This window comes from Carettochelys insculpta, chromosome 2 (genome assembly GCF_033958435.1).
Source record: "Carettochelys insculpta isolate YL-2023 chromosome 2, ASM3395843v1, whole genome shotgun sequence".
NCBI classification, from domain to species: Eukaryota; Metazoa; Chordata; order Testudines; family Carettochelyidae; genus Carettochelys; species Carettochelys insculpta.
This window is the reverse complement of record NC_134138.1, coordinates 199,216,699-199,236,889: the sequence shown is the minus strand read 5'-3', so window position 1 is coordinate 199,236,889 and position 20,191 is coordinate 199,216,699. Positions and strand designations below refer to the sequence as shown.

At 41.4% G+C, this 20,191-nt stretch overlaps 1 protein-coding gene across 1 annotated transcript in view; it reads left to right on the top strand.

Moving 5' to 3' along the window:
* COL6A6 (collagen type VI alpha 6 chain) overlaps positions 1–20,191 on the top strand; it is a 91,191-nt gene that overhangs the window by 29,686 nt on the left and 41,314 nt on the right. Inside the window, exons 7-19 of the mRNA XM_074988297.1 lie at positions 202–765; positions 3,662–4,011; positions 4,115–4,193; positions 5,240–5,385; positions 6,575–6,667; positions 7,542–7,595; positions 10,086–10,157; positions 10,254–10,280; positions 11,342–11,386; positions 11,472–11,525; positions 14,862–14,924; positions 17,574–17,639; positions 19,389–19,442. Coding sequence (XP_074844398.1) covers positions 202–765; positions 3,662–4,011; positions 4,115–4,193; positions 5,240–5,385; positions 6,575–6,667; positions 7,542–7,595; positions 10,086–10,157; positions 10,254–10,280; positions 11,342–11,386; positions 11,472–11,525; positions 14,862–14,924; positions 17,574–17,639; positions 19,389–19,442 — 1,667 coding nt within the window. The remainder of the gene's footprint in view (positions 1–201; positions 766–3,661; positions 4,012–4,114; positions 4,194–5,239; positions 5,386–6,574; positions 6,668–7,541; positions 7,596–10,085; positions 10,158–10,253; positions 10,281–11,341; positions 11,387–11,471; positions 11,526–14,861; positions 14,925–17,573; positions 17,640–19,388; positions 19,443–20,191) is intronic.

The window sequence follows — 20,191 nt, the reverse complement described above, 5'->3', positions numbered from 1 at the left end:
ATGTGGCGGCGAGCCGTGTCAATTTCGAAGTGCCGCAGCAGCCCGCATGCTAATGAGGCGCTGAATATGTATTTCAGCGCTTCATTAGTAAACTTCAAAATGGCCATTTGCGTGGCCATTTCGAAGTTTTTGGCTTGTGTAGACACGGCCTATGAGCACTCTATAAGTGATAAGCTAATATTCTTTCTTTTTCCATTTCAGAGTGTGAAATTCAAGCAGACCTTGTTTTCTTGATTGATGGTTCCACTAGTATAAGCTCAGAAGACTTCACCAGGATGAAGAATTTCGTGGAAACTGTAATAGATCAGAGTTTTTATGAACCCAATGTTCAAGTTGGCATTGCCCAGTACAGTCACTTGTATAAAAAAGAAATCACACTGGCTGCTTTTCAGAAAAAATCAGAACTGAAAGGTCAAATTCAGAACATTGCACAGATGACCGGAAATACTCTCATCGGAAACGCACTTAAGAATGTGAGGGAATTCTTTGACCTAGCAGGCAAGAGAAGTGCAACAAGAAATGTCCGGCCAGTTTTGATGGTACTTACTGATGGGGTGTCACAGGATGCAGTTGCTGAACCAGCAGAAGAGCTGAGAAGGATGGGCGTTGATATATATGCTGTAGGAGTTGGGGAAGTTGATCACTCACAGCTCATGCAGATAGCTGGTGATCCAGAAAAAAAGTACACAGTTGATGATTTCAGTAAGCTGAAGATAATTAAAAAAAGATTAGTGAATGATATATGCAACCCTGTTTTTCCTACAAGTAAGTAAAAATGACTAAAGTTGGAAATTTCAGCTTCAGTACTGACTTCTTGTCTCTCTCCCACCTCTGGAACTATTTTTCTTCAAACATGTATTGTTTTTGACCTTTGCTGAGGACTAATAAAAGCTAGATTTAAATTTTCTAGCTACATGATTTATAAATTACTCTGGCCCAAAATGAACAATTAAAACCTGCAGGAAACATGCTTTGTTTACATACTCGGTAACACAAAAATGGCTGCACCTGTTTTGCTCCTCTTTAAAAACAATCTAGGGGATAGCACAATCTGTGGCTTCCATAGGTCAAGATCATTGCATGCACCCAGGGCTCCTTGTAATCATCTGTTTCCTCCACAAACTGTGTGTTCTCCTCTCCCATCACCCTCTATTTCAGGGATTCACTGCAACCCTGTCCTGATAGCAGGGGGCTCTGTGTCCTTCATACCTTTGTCCTGCACGCTCCTGCTCTCATGCCAGGACTCTGTGGCCCCTCACCCCTGCTTCAGCTTCCTGTTCTCCCCTTACCATTCTTTTTCCTTTCCATCTGTGAGCTAAGTAATTACAGGCTTGGGCGAAGCTGCCTTTTTGAAGGTTCCAGTTCAAAAGTTCTTTGTATTTCATCCAAACAGACAGAGGAATGCCATGAAGTTGTCTGTAGGCTCCTCACAATGCCAAGCCTACAAAAATTCACCTTGGCCTGAGCCAAAACATGCTGAGAAGCTGTAATAGGCTCTCAGGTGGCCACTCCTCCTTTTGTGTACTGAGCAGAACTTGGCAGAAGGCAGAATCTGGCCAATTAATCTTGAAACAGAGTTTTTAATCCTGTACAATCACCTGCCTTCAGTTTATATATCATTTACTTCAAGGTTTTTCCTCCACTATCTCTGTGGAGACCCTTCCCTTTGCTTTTGGGGATCTGGATCCCCTTGCTACATCTGTTCTTATTTTTAGCTTCCAATTCATTGGCTGCAAGGAGCCTCCCTTTTACTTTTCCCATTGGAGAAAGGAGTTCATTTTTCTTTTAACTTGGCTGGTATTTTACTCCTCTCCTCCTCTTTGGGCTGGCACTTTCTCTGCCCCTCACAGCCATTGTCAGAGCACTCAGCAGCTCTATCCTTTTTTTCACTAGAGCCTGGTCCCAGAGTTTGAGAAAAATGTATTCTCCTCTTCTCCACACGGGGGAAGCTTATCACTTGCTTCCCTTTCCCGATCTGCCTTTGTCCTCTGTCTCTGATGTGGGGGTATACCATGTAGTAGTGCCAGCAGGAGCAAGAACACAGGAAGATATAATTGGTGGTAAAAGAAATAAGCGATTTGTTCACAAGGTGAATACAAGCCATATTTTTTTCTTTACAAAGATCAAAATGTGAATATTGCATGTTAAGCATTTAGGTTAAATCAGATATTTTATTTGCGTGTTGCAAATTGTTTAATGGCAAGAAAGGAGGAAGAAAGTAAATCACTAAAGTGGACATTTCATACTTATGTCTCCAATAAGTTTGGTAACTGATGGAATTTGAGATTTTACGCAGCTCTTTTTTAGTTGTGAGATTTCACTCTTAAAATACTAATTTATGCAGACAATGATTATTCCAGTTCCACATTAATCCTTAGTGTGAGAACAACACAACTGTGACACAAAAATAGATAAGCTATATGTGCAAACAACACAATCTTGGATGAACTGAACTTCAGAATCAAGAAACTGAAATTCTTTGATGTGGCTATACTCCTCCACCAGGGGCTTGGAAGCCACAGGCACTTGTGTTCTGTATGTGGGCTTGAAAACCTTTTTGATTCTTAAGCTCATGTATTTGAATAATTAACTTTAGGGTATTTTTAAAAGTCCCATTTGTATAAATAAAAGTTCATAATATTTTAAAGTACTTAAAATCTGAATAGCTTGTCAGTGTTAACACAGAAGCTGTTTTGTTCTGGAATGATGAAGACTGTCACTAGTAAGTTTTTTTTTAAAAATACAAGCACTCTTGCATGTATTAGAATTAAAGAGTAGCCTCATCTATACATGAACAAAGTAATCTACTAGCTTGTATGCCTGCACAGTCAGGACTTTTATTTTCAATACTTTTCCTTTGCCTATAGTAGGTTTGTAAAACACAAATAAGATACTGTATTTAGAAAACAGTACTTAAAATCAAGGCCATAGTAAATGTTATTCTAAAGTTGTAACAGTACAAAATTTCAAATCAGTTTGATAAAGGCTTGTCCTAATTTAAATCAATATTTTTAAGAGGACAAATAATTTAGAATCATGATTTAAATCACCTTGATTTAAGCTACTACACACACCATTGATAAGTATTGACCTTCATGTGAGATATAAATTAACAGCATGATTTCTAAGTGTTTTGAATACACTATTAATATAGCGTTATTGATTCTGAAAGCATCTTCCAACACAATGCCCTGATAAAGTATTAAGTTCCAGTTTGTTTAAATGGTGTTGGGGTTATGGATTAACATGAATCTGACCCAAGTCCTCACTGAAGGAAACAGTAAAGCTTGCACTGACATCAGTGAGAGCAGAATTTATTAAATGGTTCAGGAGGAAAAAATAATCGTAACTCTGAAATACTTTTTCAATTACTACGTGTGAAAGTGTTTCCCTTTTCCGCAGAACTACATAAATTAAGTCAATTTCATTCCTGATGTAAAAGGTGAATTTGGGGTGAATTTGGCACAATTATAAATTAACGACTTTAAGGACCTCTCTATTAAAATTTATCGACCAGATGTTCTCTTATTTTCCTGTCCGTATCTGACTAAATTCTACCATTACCATTATTTCCTTAGCTTAAAGTCTGCCCCCCCTTTTCCTCTGTCTAAATTTGTGCACTAATCTGTGATATTTTGTTCTGCATCCTTCACAACTATAGATTGTTTTGTGGATATTGTTGTGGGATTTGACATCTCTTCACAAAAGCAAGGTGACCATATATTCCATGGACAGGACCAGCTGAAAGAATATCTCCCTGACATTTTAAAATCCCTAACATCGCTAAATAGTCTGAGCTGCAATGTAGGGACAAAGACACAGAGCAGTGTGGCAGTTTACCTGAACAACACAGTTACATCCACGTCTCCAGCATTTCAAATTGATGGCAGGAAAGTCATGAAACAGCTGAAAAATGTCAAAATTGACAAACCATCTCATCTCAATGGCAACTTCCTGGATTCCCTCTGGAAAACATTCAAAAGTAATTCTGAAGATCAAAATCGAACAAAGGTAACCTAGGCTCTTACGAAGACAGTTTGGAATAAAAATAAGTGCTTTTGTTTTACTTTTGCTTTTAATTTAATGTGATTTCAAACTCTGTATTTTTCTTTAGGTTGTACTTGTATTTTCAGATGGTCTGGATGAAGATGTAGAAGAACTTGAACAAAAGTCGGAAGAGCTCAGAAAAAATGGTATTTTAAAGGAAAGCAAATATTTAAATTGTTACATTCAGAGAGTCTGTAAGTGTGTTACTCAGTCCAAAGCTCTTGAGCTGAAGAGTAGCAGGTGAAAAGGGGACAGAAGAAAAACTAATAGTTTCCCTTTTAGCAGCCACAGTATTGCAGCCAGGGATGTCATATCAAATGGAGATGGAGACAGAGCCACTAACAGAGAGAGCTAGGTCCCAACACTGCTCTGCATTGTTTGCCTCCTTGAAACTTCAGTGCATGATGATAAGGTGTAAAAACTCAGAGTCATCATTAAGGAACGCAATGTCACAAAATAAATATAGCACAAGCACCAGATTTGCTCAGTACCTGTCACTGGCAACAGATTGTCAAAAGGCCTCAGTGTGCAGTATCTCAGATTGTGGTACTGTTGGTTCCTCAAATACTCACATGTACCCAGTGTGCATCATGAGCGATTGTGAAAATCTGGCAGCTTACTTTGGTGTATGCATAGCTCAGCTCTTTCCAGTGCCTATGCCTTTGAGTGGGTACTGAGCTCCTTTGAAAATTCTGGCCATGATACTGAGATATGTATTATCAGTCACTGATGTTCCATTGTTGGATTTACCTCAGCTGATGATCTAGCCCAGTGTGTTTCTTTACTTCAGTTTTAAACTCAGTTTCAGCACAAGACAGTAGGATTTTGAAAAAATAAAACTTGGTTTCAGGTGAAAAGATAAAATATTTTGGGGAAAATTTTGCTGCTAGCCACAGTGGTCACACGTTCTTTGATGTTCAAGCTTCACCCAGGGAATTTATTCCACAGTTGCTACTCATTCTAGATTGCCACTGGCCCATTTATTTTCTGTAAATCAATTAGGGACTCTTAAAATGTAAAGCTAAATTATGATTTTCATTCTCTGACCTATCATCTTTATTTTTTTATCCTTTATAATAACCTGAATTCCTACACACAAGGTTTCCAGCAATTAAATAATTGTCTAAGATTCTCGTTTGGATAAATGTTTGTGTTTATGTTTTGCTCACTTTATGATCAATGTTTAAAATAGGCATGGATGCACTGATAACTGTTGTTCTGGAAGGAGCCTCTAATTTTCATGAGCTTCAGTACATTGAGTTTGGAAGAGGATTTGATTACAGGACTCACTTAAATGTCGGCATGAGGAATATTGCCGACGAACTGGCCAAGTCTGTGGTAAGTCATTCAGAGACACTCCAGTGTGTCCAGGGATTTGATTGAAGCCTTTGTCATTTCCTTAAAGAACTGGATGGGGCTCACAACTGTTAAGAGTGTAATAGTCATGGAGGGCAAGATTCTCTGATATGCCCATGCTGCTTTGCGTTCAACCTAACGGCACAAAACTGGCCTAGTCAACTTGCTGAGTTGCATTTGTAGGAGCATTGCCAGCAGAGCTAGGGAAATGATTAGTCCCTTTTATTAGGCACTGGTGAGGCCACATCTGCAATAGAGTCCAGTTCTGGGGCCCCAATTACAAAAAGGATGTGGCTGCAGTGGAGGGCAAGAGAAATGATTAGGGGGCTGGAGCACATGACTTATGAGGAGAGTCTGAGGGATTTGGGCTGGGCTCTACAGAAGAGAAGAGTGAGGTGGGACTTGGTAGCAACCTTCAACTACCTGAAGAGGTATTACAAAGAGAATGGAGAGAGGCTGTGCTCAGTGGTGACAGATGACAGAACGAGGAATAATGGTCTCACATTGCAGTAGGGGAGGTCTAGGTTGGATATTAGGAAAAACTATTTCACCAGGTGGGTGGTGAAGCACTGGAATAAATTACCTAGAGAGGTGGTGGAATCTCCATCCACTGATTTTTAAATCTCAGTTTGACGATGCTGATTTAGTTGGGATTGGTCCTGCTTTGTGCAGGGTGTTGGACTTGAAGAGACCTCAGAAGGTCATCCAACCCTTCTGATTCTGTGATTCCATGCTTAACCAGCTGAAGTTTCCTGCTATGTCAGAGAGTTTTCACATGTTATTTTAGCAGTCCCCCTTCATCTGGCAGCCATTGCTGAAAGGACTGGCTGGTTAAAAAGTGGGTACAGCCCAACAATTCCTTATGGCTAGTAAGTCCTTCTGGATTTGTGGGCAGCTGGTATAAAACAGAGCAGTCCTGAGGCTGCTCTAAGTTAGCCTGAGACCACTCCTGGTTACCAGATAACCTCCTGGATCAGAGTGTGGCAAAGGTCCGCTTCACAGAGCACTGCTCAACCACAGCTGAGAATTTTGCCTGTCGAATGGGAGACACAGTTATGCTCCTCCTAAATTAAATGCAAAGCTGTCAATGTCTTGACTTAGAGGCACTCAGAATCAGGGAAGTATGAATGAAAAATGAAGTTTCACATTCAGTTTCTTCCTTTTTTTCAAGATGAATGTTGCTGAACGGACATGCTGCTCTGTGTTTTGCAAGTGCCTTGGGGAAAAAGGTGCAGCTGGCCTCCGAGGGAAAAGAGGAATTCAAGTAAGGATGCTTTTGTGACACTTCGTTTGGTGTGTAATTATACAGGAGCCAGCTAAATCCAAGGAAATTCAAGTGTCAGAGCTTTACAGGAAGGCTTCTTTATTTCCTTTGCCAGTATCTATTTTCCAGGGCTTGTCTCTGCTTTAAATCCTGCAGCTGTACGACTATAGTGCTTCAGTGTAGCTGTTACCTGCTCTGACAAGAAGGGATTGTTCTACTGGTGGAGGGAATCCACCTCCCTGAGATGCACTAGCTACATAGCTCAAACCACATGAGAGCTGAGTTATATTTTTAATAGGAGATGAATAGGCTGCTAAGGCATTTTAAAAAATCAGAGATGAACAAACACAAAATACTCATCACATAAAAAGACCCTGTGTACACAGGTGACTGGCACAATTGCACTAAAAACATACACTTTAGCAAGCCTAGTTGAGTAAACTCAAACCAGTTGTAAAGCCCAAAGGCAAGAGTGACTTTTCTCCTGTTGCTTTTCTTGATATTTGTTTAAACTGCCATTTTAAAAATTCTCATGATTCCACACATTGTCGATGTTAAGTGCTTTTTAAATGATTTAGATTCTTCTTTTATGATTCCTAAAAGATGCCAAAATATTAAGAAATTAAAATGATGCCAGCCTGCAGAATATCCATTCAGTTTGCTGTCTGTTGATGAACCAATTTTTCTAAATTTTGAAGGGTGATTTGAATACACAGTGGACAAAGGAATGAAATTCTCAATGAACAGCATAAAATGGCCTTTTGCATATTTGTTTCTAAATAAAGTACCATATCAGTACAATCCTTAACTTTCACCTTTTTTTAAGCAAAGAGATTCTCGGTATTAGTCTTTACTTTCGCTGTTTGAATTTCAGGGACCTAAAGGAATGAAAGGTGATCAAGGACACTTAGGAGAAGAGGGAGACGCGGTAAGTTATAACACTCGATGACATTTTATTAAGAAGACAGTAGTTCAATACCAACTGCCCAGGTGCCCACAAAGACCTTTTTTTTTTTTTTCAGTCAGTATGAAAAACTCTGTAATAACCTCATGGGGAAAGGGGGATTTCCAAACTTTGATTCCAAATAAATCACTGGCATAAAAAAAATATTTATTTTTTTTAAAAACGTATCGATATTCAGCACTTTGTCAAAGTTTAATACTCTAGGACTGTAGGAAATTTAAAGCTCCTTTTCTTGTTTAATTTTAAGAGTAGTTGATGATCTCTTAGAGAAACTTTTAAATAAATTCTTGATTAAAATCTTATTGGGCTATATAAGAATTCAAGAGTTATATTTTTTTCAAATATTCAGAAATTAAAATGATTCCTGCCTCGATTCCTATCTTAGTGCAGTGGCTAGATTTTTTTAACTTCTCAAGATACCTGTCAGGCCTATATTTCTATGATTCTGTAAGCAAAGGGAAAAGAGAAAAGAGAAAAAAACAATTATCAGCAAGCAGGCAAGTATTTGCATGTCAACTCACTACTTACTTACTTACATTCCTGTATAGTTGCCTATTTAGTAAGGAACTTGTCTAGCCATATGTTTAGCTATAAATCTTGAAGTGTGTACAAAGGAGGCAAGCCTTTGCACACAAGTGGAAGGTGACTCATTCACTATTGGCCCCAGGGAATGCAATTAAGTAACCTTTGCTGTCTGCAAGCTGCTGAGACAGGGCACAGGGCACAAGAGAGACGCCAGTGAACATTTTCTGCTGATGTGCACAACTTTCACTTATACAATTGGATTTCATGCCTTCTCTTTTTCCACATACACGGCTTGAGTCACGGTAGAGTACTCAACTTTCACTCGAATGCGTAACTCCTTTGACTTCAATGGAACACATGGGCATAAAATTGAGTAGCATAGTGGTGACTCAGGCCCATTTAAAGGAGGCAATATTTTCAGTTTTGACTATTTCTGCTTCAGAATAAGGAACCTAACAGATCAATACAAATATAATCCACCTTATTTTCCATTCCCTTAAACCATGCCTGTTAAAGGTGTGGTACTGGGATACCACTTGTAGTGGACTGTGCATGGTTGCTCTAAGATGGAAAATACCAGTTGAACCTCTCCACTCCGGAACTCTTTCATCCATCAACATCTGTAATCCGACATGGTTTTGGTTAGCTGGATGACCACTTATCATGGGTGTGGCCAAGTTTCCTATGGTCCCACAAAGTTTGTTTCCAGACGCCTTTCCTGGCTTCCAGTGTTCTTTCCAATTATTTAGCTGTGATTTACCCCTAAATGTCTTCTAAGAGCCCAGTAAGCAGTGGAAGTGTTTATAGTGCTGCTAGACAATACAGAACTTCTGTGGTCAGGCAAATTCTCTCATTTGGGACCCATCAGGTCTCAAGGGTGCCAGACAAGAGAGGTTCAACCTGTACCAGCATAGTGCATGAATATGGTCTAATGAGTAGCACCACATGAGTAACTCCATGAGAAGTACATCAGAGATGAATTTGGGACCACCATACTATGGAGCAGATTCATGGCTCCACTTGTTTTGCACTGTTCGGATGGTAACCTCATCTCCCCTTCTTGGGAAAGTATAAGAAAGTCCCAAGAGGATGTAGAGCCAACATAACCTGGCTTCTGCACCTGCTCCTGTGTAAATGAGAGCAGAATCCAGCCTTTGGACTATGCTCTCCAAAGAAAGGTGATTATTCCATGCTTTTTTGTCCATTAGGCCCCTGCTAGGGTCAATCTTCTGGGCTTCAATTTTGCACATCTAGTAGGCATACGCAAAATCAACCTCTCATGGTTTGCAGTTAACCGCTGTACTCCCCATGATATGAAAGGAGTTAGGGAGGTTGATGGGAGAAACTCTCCCATTGACCTTCTTAGTAACGACAGCCAGGTAAGCTGAGTGCAGATACCTTAGTTCTAGCTATGCAAGTGCCATAGCTAGAATTCCATACCTGCAGCTGACTTACTTTGCCTAGTGTACGCACAGCCTAAGCAGAATATTAGTAAGATCAAAATTGAAAGGAAGTGCCCCACTCCTATCTATATTGGAGATGAGCAACATTAATTGTTGTTTTGCTAAAATTCAGTAATTTATTTTGCAATACACAAAGCAATTATATTAGAGTTTCATACCAAGTTTAAAACATACATAATTATCAGAAGCTCATATTGTTTGTAAGCACTTCAAGATGTTGTACAGGGACTTCAAATGTATAAGCATTTAGCTCAATCTGAATCTGCCCCAGGCTTCTGAAACATCTAGCTTATGTTGGGCTTGCTTAGAGATTTAGCTCATTAATTAACATATGCAGCCTTTCCAATATTACATCATCTCATGAACATAGTAATCTTCTGATCAAATACATGATCATTCTCTTTACAAACCTCATATTTAATTTAGAAGGCAGAATACACTAAGATTTTTACATTCTCTCTTTTAGGGTCCTAGAGGACTGCCTGGACCAACGGGACCACAAGGGAATAAGGGATGTGATGGTACTAGAGGTCCTAAAGTAAGTATCTACTGATAACATTATTTTACTTAGCAAAAAGTCTTTGCATTTATTCTTTAATTCATTCAAACAAATATTTGTTATAATTTTTTTCAGGGATACCTAGGAATACCTGGTGAAAAGGTACAGTACTGATACTAATTTTCTGGAAAACTTTTGATTTGATCTGACTATAAATCAGGGAAGGTGAATGAAAGCATAAATAAGAAATGAAAGTGCTTTGGAGGAGGATAAAGAGAAGTGTCACCTTCATACAGATGTATAGCCTTAACTCATCTTTCTGTGTAAGTATCCCTAAGTTTGAAGATCATTGGTATTAGTCTGATGCTATTTAAAGGTTCAGTTCTGTGGTCTTTACCCAGGAGTAGCTTTGTTGACTGCCAGGAAAATAGAATCTGTTCCTAAATGATTCTTGGATTCATCACAATGCAAATTATTTGTGTTTAATCCAGGGTCCATGGACTGAATTAAAGAAATATGCACATATTATTTAAAATATAATTTAACATGACCATTGTCACAAGGTGATAGCACCTTATTATCAATTTTACAGAGTGATTATGCGTTATATGTATCATAAGACACCCATTTTACAGTCAAGAAAAAACAAAAAACATGAAAACCAAAACACAGGTCAGTGTTAAGACTTCCATGTGATATAAAGAAAGAAATGTACTGGAATAACATAAAAGTTGCAGAATATTTTGATTTTCAACCTGTATTATTTACTCATCTTTTTATATGGCAAAAATTATTCATGTTGATCTCTTCTCCTTCAGTCATTTTAGTGGCCACTTTAGCTCTAGAAGTCTATCTGGACCCTTAAAGTCGACCAATAACCTGGAGCAATCAAAGGAAAATAATGTGCAGATGCACTATTTTAGGGTCTCATCCTGCTCTTGCTAAAGTCCATGAGAGTTTTTACCATGAACTTCAGTGGGTCTACTAATTGGGATTTTAATCTTTTTAGCATGTTTGAGTATATATTCTACTGTTGTACTTAGGGCAGATATAAGAAATAAGACAATAAACATTAATTTGCATGTTCTCAAATCTGTGGATGGCCTTTGATTCCACAGTCAGTTATGGGAGTTCACATGGACACTATCTTTGCTTCACTGACAGATAGAGGTTATTTAGATTAATGGCTCTTATATAATCCCTGTCACTTTTTGCTACCTCAGGGAGAGGAGGGGGACAACGGGATTGACGGAATTAATGGAGAGCAGGTAAATAGTTTTGCTTCTCATTTACTGTTGGTATCAATCCATGTTTTTAAATGTGAAAACATTACTTATTTTTCTTTTCATTAAGGGATCACTTGGGCATCTAGGAATAAAAGGAGAAAAGGGCACCCAAGGCTACATGGTAAGGTTTTATATTGTTTTATTTGGTTGGGGTTTGAATATGAGAGCAATCAGAAGGGTATCCTAAAGAGACTGTCCCAGTGAAAAAACTTGGTGATGGGAAATGGCTTGATATCACAAATTTACTAGATGTGTCTCAGCTTACTGGAACAAGCATCAAAACACAGTAGTCATACTTCAGCCTGAATTTGAAAGGGAATAATTTATCTCTATGTAATTTCTAAGGTATTTGTTGATTGAAAATGTCAATTGTAAAGTTGTTCCACCCAAACTGTTTCCACATCAGGGCTGCGTCTACACGTGCACGCTACTTCGAAGTAGCGGCAGTAACTTCGAAATAGCGCCCGTCACGTCTACACGTGTTGGGCGCTATTTCGAAGTTGAAATCGACGTTAGGCGGCGAGACGTCGAAGTCGCTAACCCCATGAGCGGATGGGAATAGCGCCCTACTTCGACGTTCAACATCGAAGTAGGGACGTGTAGACGATCCGCGTCCCGCAACATCGAAATAGCGGGGTCCTCCATGGCGGCCATCAGCTGGGGGGTTGAGAGATACTCTCTCTCCAGCCCTTGCGGGGCTCTGTGGTCACCGTGGGCAGCAGCCCTTAGCCCAGGGCTTCTGGCTGCTGCTGCTGCAGCTGGGGGTCCGTGCTGCATATACAGGGTCTGCAACTAGTTGTTGGCTCTGTGTATCTTGCACTGTTTAATGAAAGTGTGTCTGGGAGGGGCCCTTTAAGGGAGCGACTTGCTGTTGAGTCCGCCCCGTGACCCTGTCTGCAGCTGTGCCTGGCTCCCTTATTTCGATGTGTGCTACTTTGCCGTGTAGACGTTCCCTCGCTGTGCCTATTTCGATGTTGGGCTGAGCAACGTCGAAGTTGAACATCGACGTTGCCGGCCCTGGAGGACGTGTAGACGTTATTCATCGAAATAGCCTATTTCGATGTCGCAACATCGAAATAAGCTATTTCGAAGTTGGGTGCACATGTAGACGTAGCCCAGAAGTGATATTGCCAAATCCTACATTAAAGGTCTAAAGAATGTGACCTATGAAGAAAGGCTGAAAGAATTGGGCTTGTTTACTTTGGAAAAGAGAAGATTGAGGGGTGACATGATAGTGGTTTTCAGGTATCTGAAAGGATGTCATAAGGAGGAGGGAGAAAACTTGTTCTTCTTGGCCTCTGAGGATAGAACAAGAGGCAATGGACTTAAACTGCAGCAAGGGAGGTTTAGGTTGGACATTAGGAAAAAGTTCCTAACTGTCAGGGTGGTCAAACAGTGGAATAAATTGCCAAGGGAGGTTGTGGAATCTCCACCGCTGGAGATATTTAAGAACGGGTTAGATAGTTGTCTATCAGGGATGGTTTAAACAGTACTTGGTCCTGCCACTGGGGCAGGGGGCTGGACTCGATGACCTCTCGAGGTCCCATCCTGTCCAGATTTGTCATCATCGGATCGATGGACTACCATTATGATTTCTTGTAACTCTTCATGACATCAAAGAGCTCCTCTTGGCTATCTCTACATGGCAGCCTAAGCTTGAAATAAGTTACTCAATTTCCACTACACAATTTGCACTGCACAAGTTGCATAGCTTATATTGAGTAGATGTTGAAACTGGCTATGTTGGCATGTGGCACTATCTCAATACTGCCACATGCTGAAATAAAGTCCTATTTTGAGGCATCCCTCTACTTCTCCTGTGAAGGGGCGTACAGGGATGCTGGAATAGTACATCCATAATCTTGAAAACTGTTTTGAGACAACGGGCATGTTTCTTAGATGCTGGAAGCTATTTCAGGATACTGCCATATCCCAAAATAGCACCTGCCATGTAGACATAACCCTCTTGGGCCAGAATTATGCTTCATTCTGTGGCAAAAAATTACCTTAGTGTAGAGTCATGGGTACGTGGTGGTTTGTTGTTCCCTTGCAGAATGCTGAGCTGAGCAAAACTCAGACGCATGAAAAGAAGGAAATGCAGAGTTCAAGTTGCATGGGAAACCTCATTTAGCAATGCCCCATTAACACACATACCTCCACTCAGCAAGGCCCACAGTTCACCTTATTTTACAGCCATTTTCTTAGCTGCATTAAAGTAGGATTTGTTACCATTTAATTTCTTAGTTTTTTGATCTGGAAAAGATATGACATTAGTGGTAGTTAGTAGGTATTTAGGCAGCTGACATACCACGTCCTACAATTCTGCAACCTCATGATCCACAATCCACGTTTGTTGGCAACCAAGGCAGAGCAGCAGTGCTTTCCCTCAGAGTTCAAGGCACTTGCAATCTGAGTTCCATACCTCTGTGTTATGTGTCTTTGAAAACACCATGTTATTCTGTCCTACAACCAGAAAATTGCTGCTAGCACCCCCACTGGCTAGTGAAATAGATTTTTTTTGCAAGCAACCAATTCAAGGATTGTCTCCCACCCATCCTCATTACCCAAACAATATGTAATGCAAGATCTCTTCTTCTTTCCCTCCCCACCTGCATATCCACAGCCCCTCAGATTCTCTTTTCTCCCCATCCAAAGTAACAAAATTTTGCTTAGACTAATTCTATTCTATTCACCCTAAGCCTTCCTGTAAAATAAAAGCACATTGTAACAAAGACAATTTGTAGCAAGCAACACAAGTTATTAGTTCTTTATTGCACAGCAGTACAAAGGTTCAGACTAGAAACATCTGTGCACGGGTGTTCACCAAGGCAATGACATTAGTACATGCCTTCTAATTAATCAAGCAACCATGAAGTGTTTGCATAGAAACCCTCTGACAGATATTTCCTTATCAATGCATGCACACTGTAATCCTGCCTTGTAGTAAAGAAGGATATTCAAGTAATACACATCACAGAAACAAGGATAATCAGTGGGATGCAATAATACCAGGGTATAAAATATGTTGAAGGACAGAAGATGTCATGCTGGTGGGTGGTGATACTATACGTAGAAGAAATTAAAAATTCAAATGAAGTAAAAGTCTTTAATGAACCAAACTGTATCATAGAATCTTCAGGTATGATATTTCATGACTTCATAATAAGAATATAGCAGTAGGGGTATATTATTGGTCACCTGACCAGAATCGTGATAGTGACTGTGAAATGCTGAATGTGGTGCGAGAGACTATAAAAATAAACTCAATAATAGGGATTTCAGCTATCCCCCTATTGACTGTTTCTTGATATTTAAATAAAATCCCAGATGTGAACAATCCTGAATCTGAGAAGTTTTCAAAATCTGTTTTTAAAATGCTGGGACTTGTTCTTGTCTCCTGTTACCAGCCAAAGGGAAGGATTGTTCAGGTTCTCACTCAGCCATTTTATGATTTCAGGGCAGTCCGGGGCCAAGAGGACTCCCTGGTGAACGTGGTGAAAAGGGCTTCCGAGGAGATCCTGTAAGTTTTCCTAGGTGCAAATCTGTTGTATATCACACCTTTATGACTCTATGGGGTCCACCTTGACTAGTGTAGGGGGAGGTGTTGTGTCATTGCCTGTTCTGTAACCTTGAGTGCTTCTTTACTGTGCAGTTTTGGCCCAGAACCTTGGTCAGGGCCTGTTCATAGAACAATAGCCTCAACCAGGTTTCCACTAGCTTAGTTACTTCTTGCAGGGTACCTTCATCACCCCTTCCAGTCCTGAGTCTCTCTCAAACTCCTCTGCAGTGTCCAGTCCCTTCCACTGGATCATCACAGAAGCTATGAGGTTTGCTGTCTCTGAAAAGCAGAACATATACCAGCCTAGCAGTTTGGCTTGAGGATTTTATCTTTCAGTTACATTCAAAGTGCTGAGATGGTTTTGTAATAAAACATGAATAAGTGCATTAACAAAGACCAGGGAGACAGGGTTGGTAACAAGTCAAAACCAAACCAAACTCGTTTTGTAATGACCACAGCTTAATTGCAGCAGATTGCAACCATAGTCTAACCAGGTTTCTCCCTGTAGTCAGTTTCCAGATATGCTTGCCTTCCAGGCCAAAAGGATCCACTTTTCATGAGCTCAAAAGATGCTTGCTCCCCTTTGTCTCCCTAGGAAGTGATACTGTGCACTCAACAGTTATGAGCAATTGCTTGTAGCCTCAGACTTTATCTTTGTTTTTCTGAGTTCTGGAGGACTCAGTTTTTTGAGTCTCCCAGTGAACCAACACATTTTAATTCTTTTGCATTTTTCTGTGTTTTTTCTGTAATGCAAATGTCCCTTGTAATCCCTTATACAAATGAATAGTCCATTGCTCTTGGCCACATCTGTCTAGATATTTATTTGAGCCCAAAAGAAATTGGCCATTCTTTGTCTGAGAAAAAAACTGTTTTGCCTTCTGGGCCTGTTGACAGATTCCAAAACTTAATATTGGAGTGTGCCCAAAATTACACATGTGGAATTATTATTTATATTTCGCAGTGATATTTATCACCAGCATGTTATTCTCCAATGATGTGTTACAAAATGTTTTTTTAGATAAATGTTACATCTGAGGCATATTGCTGGCTTGACGGGCTGACTCATTCCATTATATACTGGGGAACTCCTTGGCATTTGGGTGCTCTCAGTGTTAACGATGTGAGTCTAATCTCAAGAACCTCAGTTAAGCAGTGCTAGAAAGAGAATATGCTTACATGGAATATGAGCCTCTGTTTAGTTCTTCATGAAGATATGATATTCTTTCCGAAGTGTGTTAGTGCAGACATAGGTGACTTTTGCACTGTAATCACAAAGGTGAGGCTACTGGACCAGCAGGAGAAGAAGGGAAACTGGGGAGCAGAAGCCAGTGGCCATGATAGCTGGAGAGCAAGGAATATTGTGGTGAACAGCGGAGGCATGGTAGCTGGGGAGCCAGCTGTGGAACTGCAAAGGGCTGGAAAGCAGCAGTGTCTGGGACCTGATGGGAAACCAGCCAAGGAATCATGGAGCTGGGGATCCAGGATGGCTGGGTAGGAAGCTGGTTTGGGTCAGCTGACCAGGTAACTGGAGCTAGGTAGCCAGCCAGGAGGATGGCTGGGGAGTGGTGGGGTCACGGCTGCCAAGAGAAGGAAACTGCAGCTGGGGCTGGAAAGCTGGCACCTGTGGTTGTGCTGGGACCTGGAGGCCAGCATCCTGGACTGGGGAGCTGCAGGTGGTGTTGGGAAAGTGGCCAGGGAGCTCTGAGAGCATTGACCACCCCTGGTACATCAAAATCCCTTGTCTGAGACTGCTCAGGTCCCGAGGGTGCTGGACCAGGGAGGCGCAACCTGTACAAGCTTTGTTATCCGGCAGGCATGGGGACTTGGGGTTGCCAGTTAATCTATTGTGCCGGTTCTCAAGCTTTTTCACCAAACAAACCATGTTTAAGAAGTGAAAGACCCTTACTTAACCCTGCACCTTTTAACGCTAGGACTGTATACTGTACTGAAGTTTACAGCTCCTCTACTTCCTCAGGGCTACCAAACAAACGTAACTTCCACAAACACTGGAAGATGATGCCAGATAGGTACTGGAATTTTTCTGGTTAACTAAAGGGGGTATTGTATTGCCATCTATGGCAGACGCTGGTTAATTATGTTTTCTGGATATTAAAGTGCTGGATAACAAAGCTTTTACTGTACCATAGTGACAAGCACTGTGTAAAGTATATTAATCTGCAGCAGCTCTGCCAATTGGTGGAGAGCAGGGCATCGGGAGCAGTCTCCCTGATTCAAAGGGGCCCAGGGCTCCCAGCTGCCCCACCCCTACAGTTGCAGTGGTGGTGGCCATAGCCTTGGGCCCTTTAAATTGGTGTCAGAGAGCTGAGCTGGGCACTCCACACAGGTGTGACTTGGAACGCCACACTTTCTGCAGTGTTGGGGGCTGGCTGCCTTCAGCCTTGCCTCTTCTGTCTGAGGCCCCACACCTTCTAGGGGTGCCGTGCTCTACCCCGCCTTTGTCAGCTCCAACAAAGGGTTAATTCTTGCCATGTTTTCCCATTCTTTTTTTCAGGCACCCATGCTGAAACGTGCAGAGCCTCTGCTGTGAGATATTAAGAGCCATCAGCTCACATGAGAAGTAAATTTACTTCACGTTGTGTCTTTATTTAGGGTATCCGTGGACAGAACAATAACAGAAGAGGGCCTAGAGGTCCCAAAGGAGAATGGGGAATGCAGGTGAGAATTTAGAAATATGTGACTATTTATAATACGTTGTTTCAAACACTCACCTATGATTTTTAAAAGCTAACAACATACAGCAAATTAAAATTAATCCATTGATAGCCAAGACATGACAATTGGGTAGTTCCTAGTTGTATACACATAATACATTGGAAGTCAACAAAATGGTATTCAGTAAAGATAAGTGCAAAGTGCCACACTTAGGTAAGAAAAATCAAATGTACACGGCCATAAAACTGGGACTAGTTAGTGAGCTAGTACTACTGCTGAAAAGGGGCTGTGGGTTGAACCAACAATGTGCTGCAATTGCAGAAGCAGTGAATCTCATTCCGGAACGTATTTACCGGACAGTTGAATGTACGACACAGAAGGGAATTGTGACAATTTACGTGGCACTGGTGGGGCCTTAACTCAAAAGGTGTGGATGAAATGGAGCGGTTGTGCTGGAACTATTTTTAGGATGGGAGTGCTGAGCTGTGCCACTCCCAACCCATTGTGATCCTCACTGCCCCAGGCTGGAGTCACACCTAGGAATACCAGCTCTCCCAAACCAGACAGACTGGGAAACATTATCATAAATGTCGTCTGGTCCTTCTGGTCTGGGAAGTCGGCAACATAGCCATAGCGGGAGGTGACTCTGGAGACCAGGCCTGTGGCAGGACCCAGAGCAGCAGGGCAGCATCCAAGGATGAGTATCAATTGTTCTCCAAGTCCCCTGAAGGTAGGACAGGAAGCAATGGATTTAACCTGCAGCAAGGGAGGTTTTGGTTAATTATCATGAAAATCTTTCCAACTGTAAACAGTTAAGTTCTGGCATAGGCTGCCAAAGGAATTTGTGGAATCCCCATGCCAGGAGGCTCCCTGTTAGGGATGGTCTAGGTTTACTTTTCTCTGCCTCAGCACAGTGTCTGGACTTGGTGCTCTCCTGGGGTGCCTTCCAGTCCCGCATTTCTGCAGTTCTGTAATTCTATCCTTATGGGTGACTTAAGACCCATTACGCTCTGCAGTCCCATTTTGAAGTTGTCCTAATTTCTTTTTAAAGAGAAGAGAAATGACTAAAGTGGGGCTATATGTTGCCTAATCACATCGATTGTCATATATGACATAGCTGGTATTATTGGTTTTAAAAACATTTATTTATTAAATTAATGAACTTCCACAGAACATCTTCCAAAGTGTGTGAGGGGAAAGTATTTAAAGAACTACAATACTAATACTACACTGTGCCCAGCACCTCCCCACACACAGTCAGTCCTAATCCCCCTCAGTTTCCGTTGATCACTGTAGAGCTGTCATGGAGACCCAATAAGAGACTTGTAAAAGATTATCCATGGCATATGCATGAGATCAATATCTATACATGCAACAGGATAGTAACTGTAATGACTAACTTATGCAGCACTTTCCAGACAAATATAATTTAAGGACAACAATGATGGATTATTCTGAGTGCAACTACTTTATGAAATGTACCATCATACAAGGGTAGTCATCTGACATTGAACAATCATGTTGCATAGATGTCATTGTGCAGGTAAAGAGCTGTGTTTTTGTTCTTAATTCTGACAGGGGGTAAGCTGGCATAGGTGTTGTGTTCGAAAGTTTTATGAAAAAGTTTTTTTTCTATTCATTTGCCTAACCACTGTTCATGACTAGTTGGCTTAAGAATCTGGAAAAATATAAAAAGTTTTGAATTTGAGTGATAATTGAGATATAACATGGCATTTAATTTCCCCTTTCTAGGGTGAAAGAGGACCATCAGGGTTACCAGCATCACCTGGCTCTAAGGGAAACACAGTAAGGCTACATCTACACGTGAAGCCAACATCGAAATAGGCTATTTCGATGAATAACGTCTACACGTCCTCCAGGGCTGGCAACGTCGATGTTCAACTTCGACGTTGCGCGGCACCACATCGAAATAGGCGATGCGAGGGAACGTCTACACGCCAAAGTAGCACACATCGAAATAAGGGTGCCAGGCACAGCTGCAGACAGGGTCACAGGGCGGACTCAACAGCAAGCCGCTCCCTTAAAGGGCCCCTCCCAGACACAGTTGCACTAAACAACACAAGATACACAGAGCCGACAACTGGTTGCACACCCTGTGCCTGCAGCATGGATCCCCAGCTGCCGCAGCAGCAGCCAGAAGCCCTGGGCTAAGGGCTGCTGCCCACGGTGACCATAGAGCCCCGCAGGGGCTGGAGAGAGAGCATCTCTCAACCCCTCAGCTGATGGCCGCCATGGCGGACCCCACTATTTTGAAGTTGCAGGACGCGCAACGACTACACGGTCCCGAACGTCGAAGTAGGGCGCTATTCCTATCCCCTCATGGGGTTAGCGACTTCAACGTCTCGCCGCCTAACATCGAAGTTAACTTCGAAATAGCGCCCGGGGCGTGTAGCCGTGACGGGCACTATTTCGAAGTTAGTGCCGCTACTTCGAAGTAGCGTGCACGTGTAGACACGGCTTAAGAACCCATATAGACAAGGAGGTTCAATGACAAAAAAAAAAAAAAGTGTGATATTAATCCAAGTCTGTGTCTA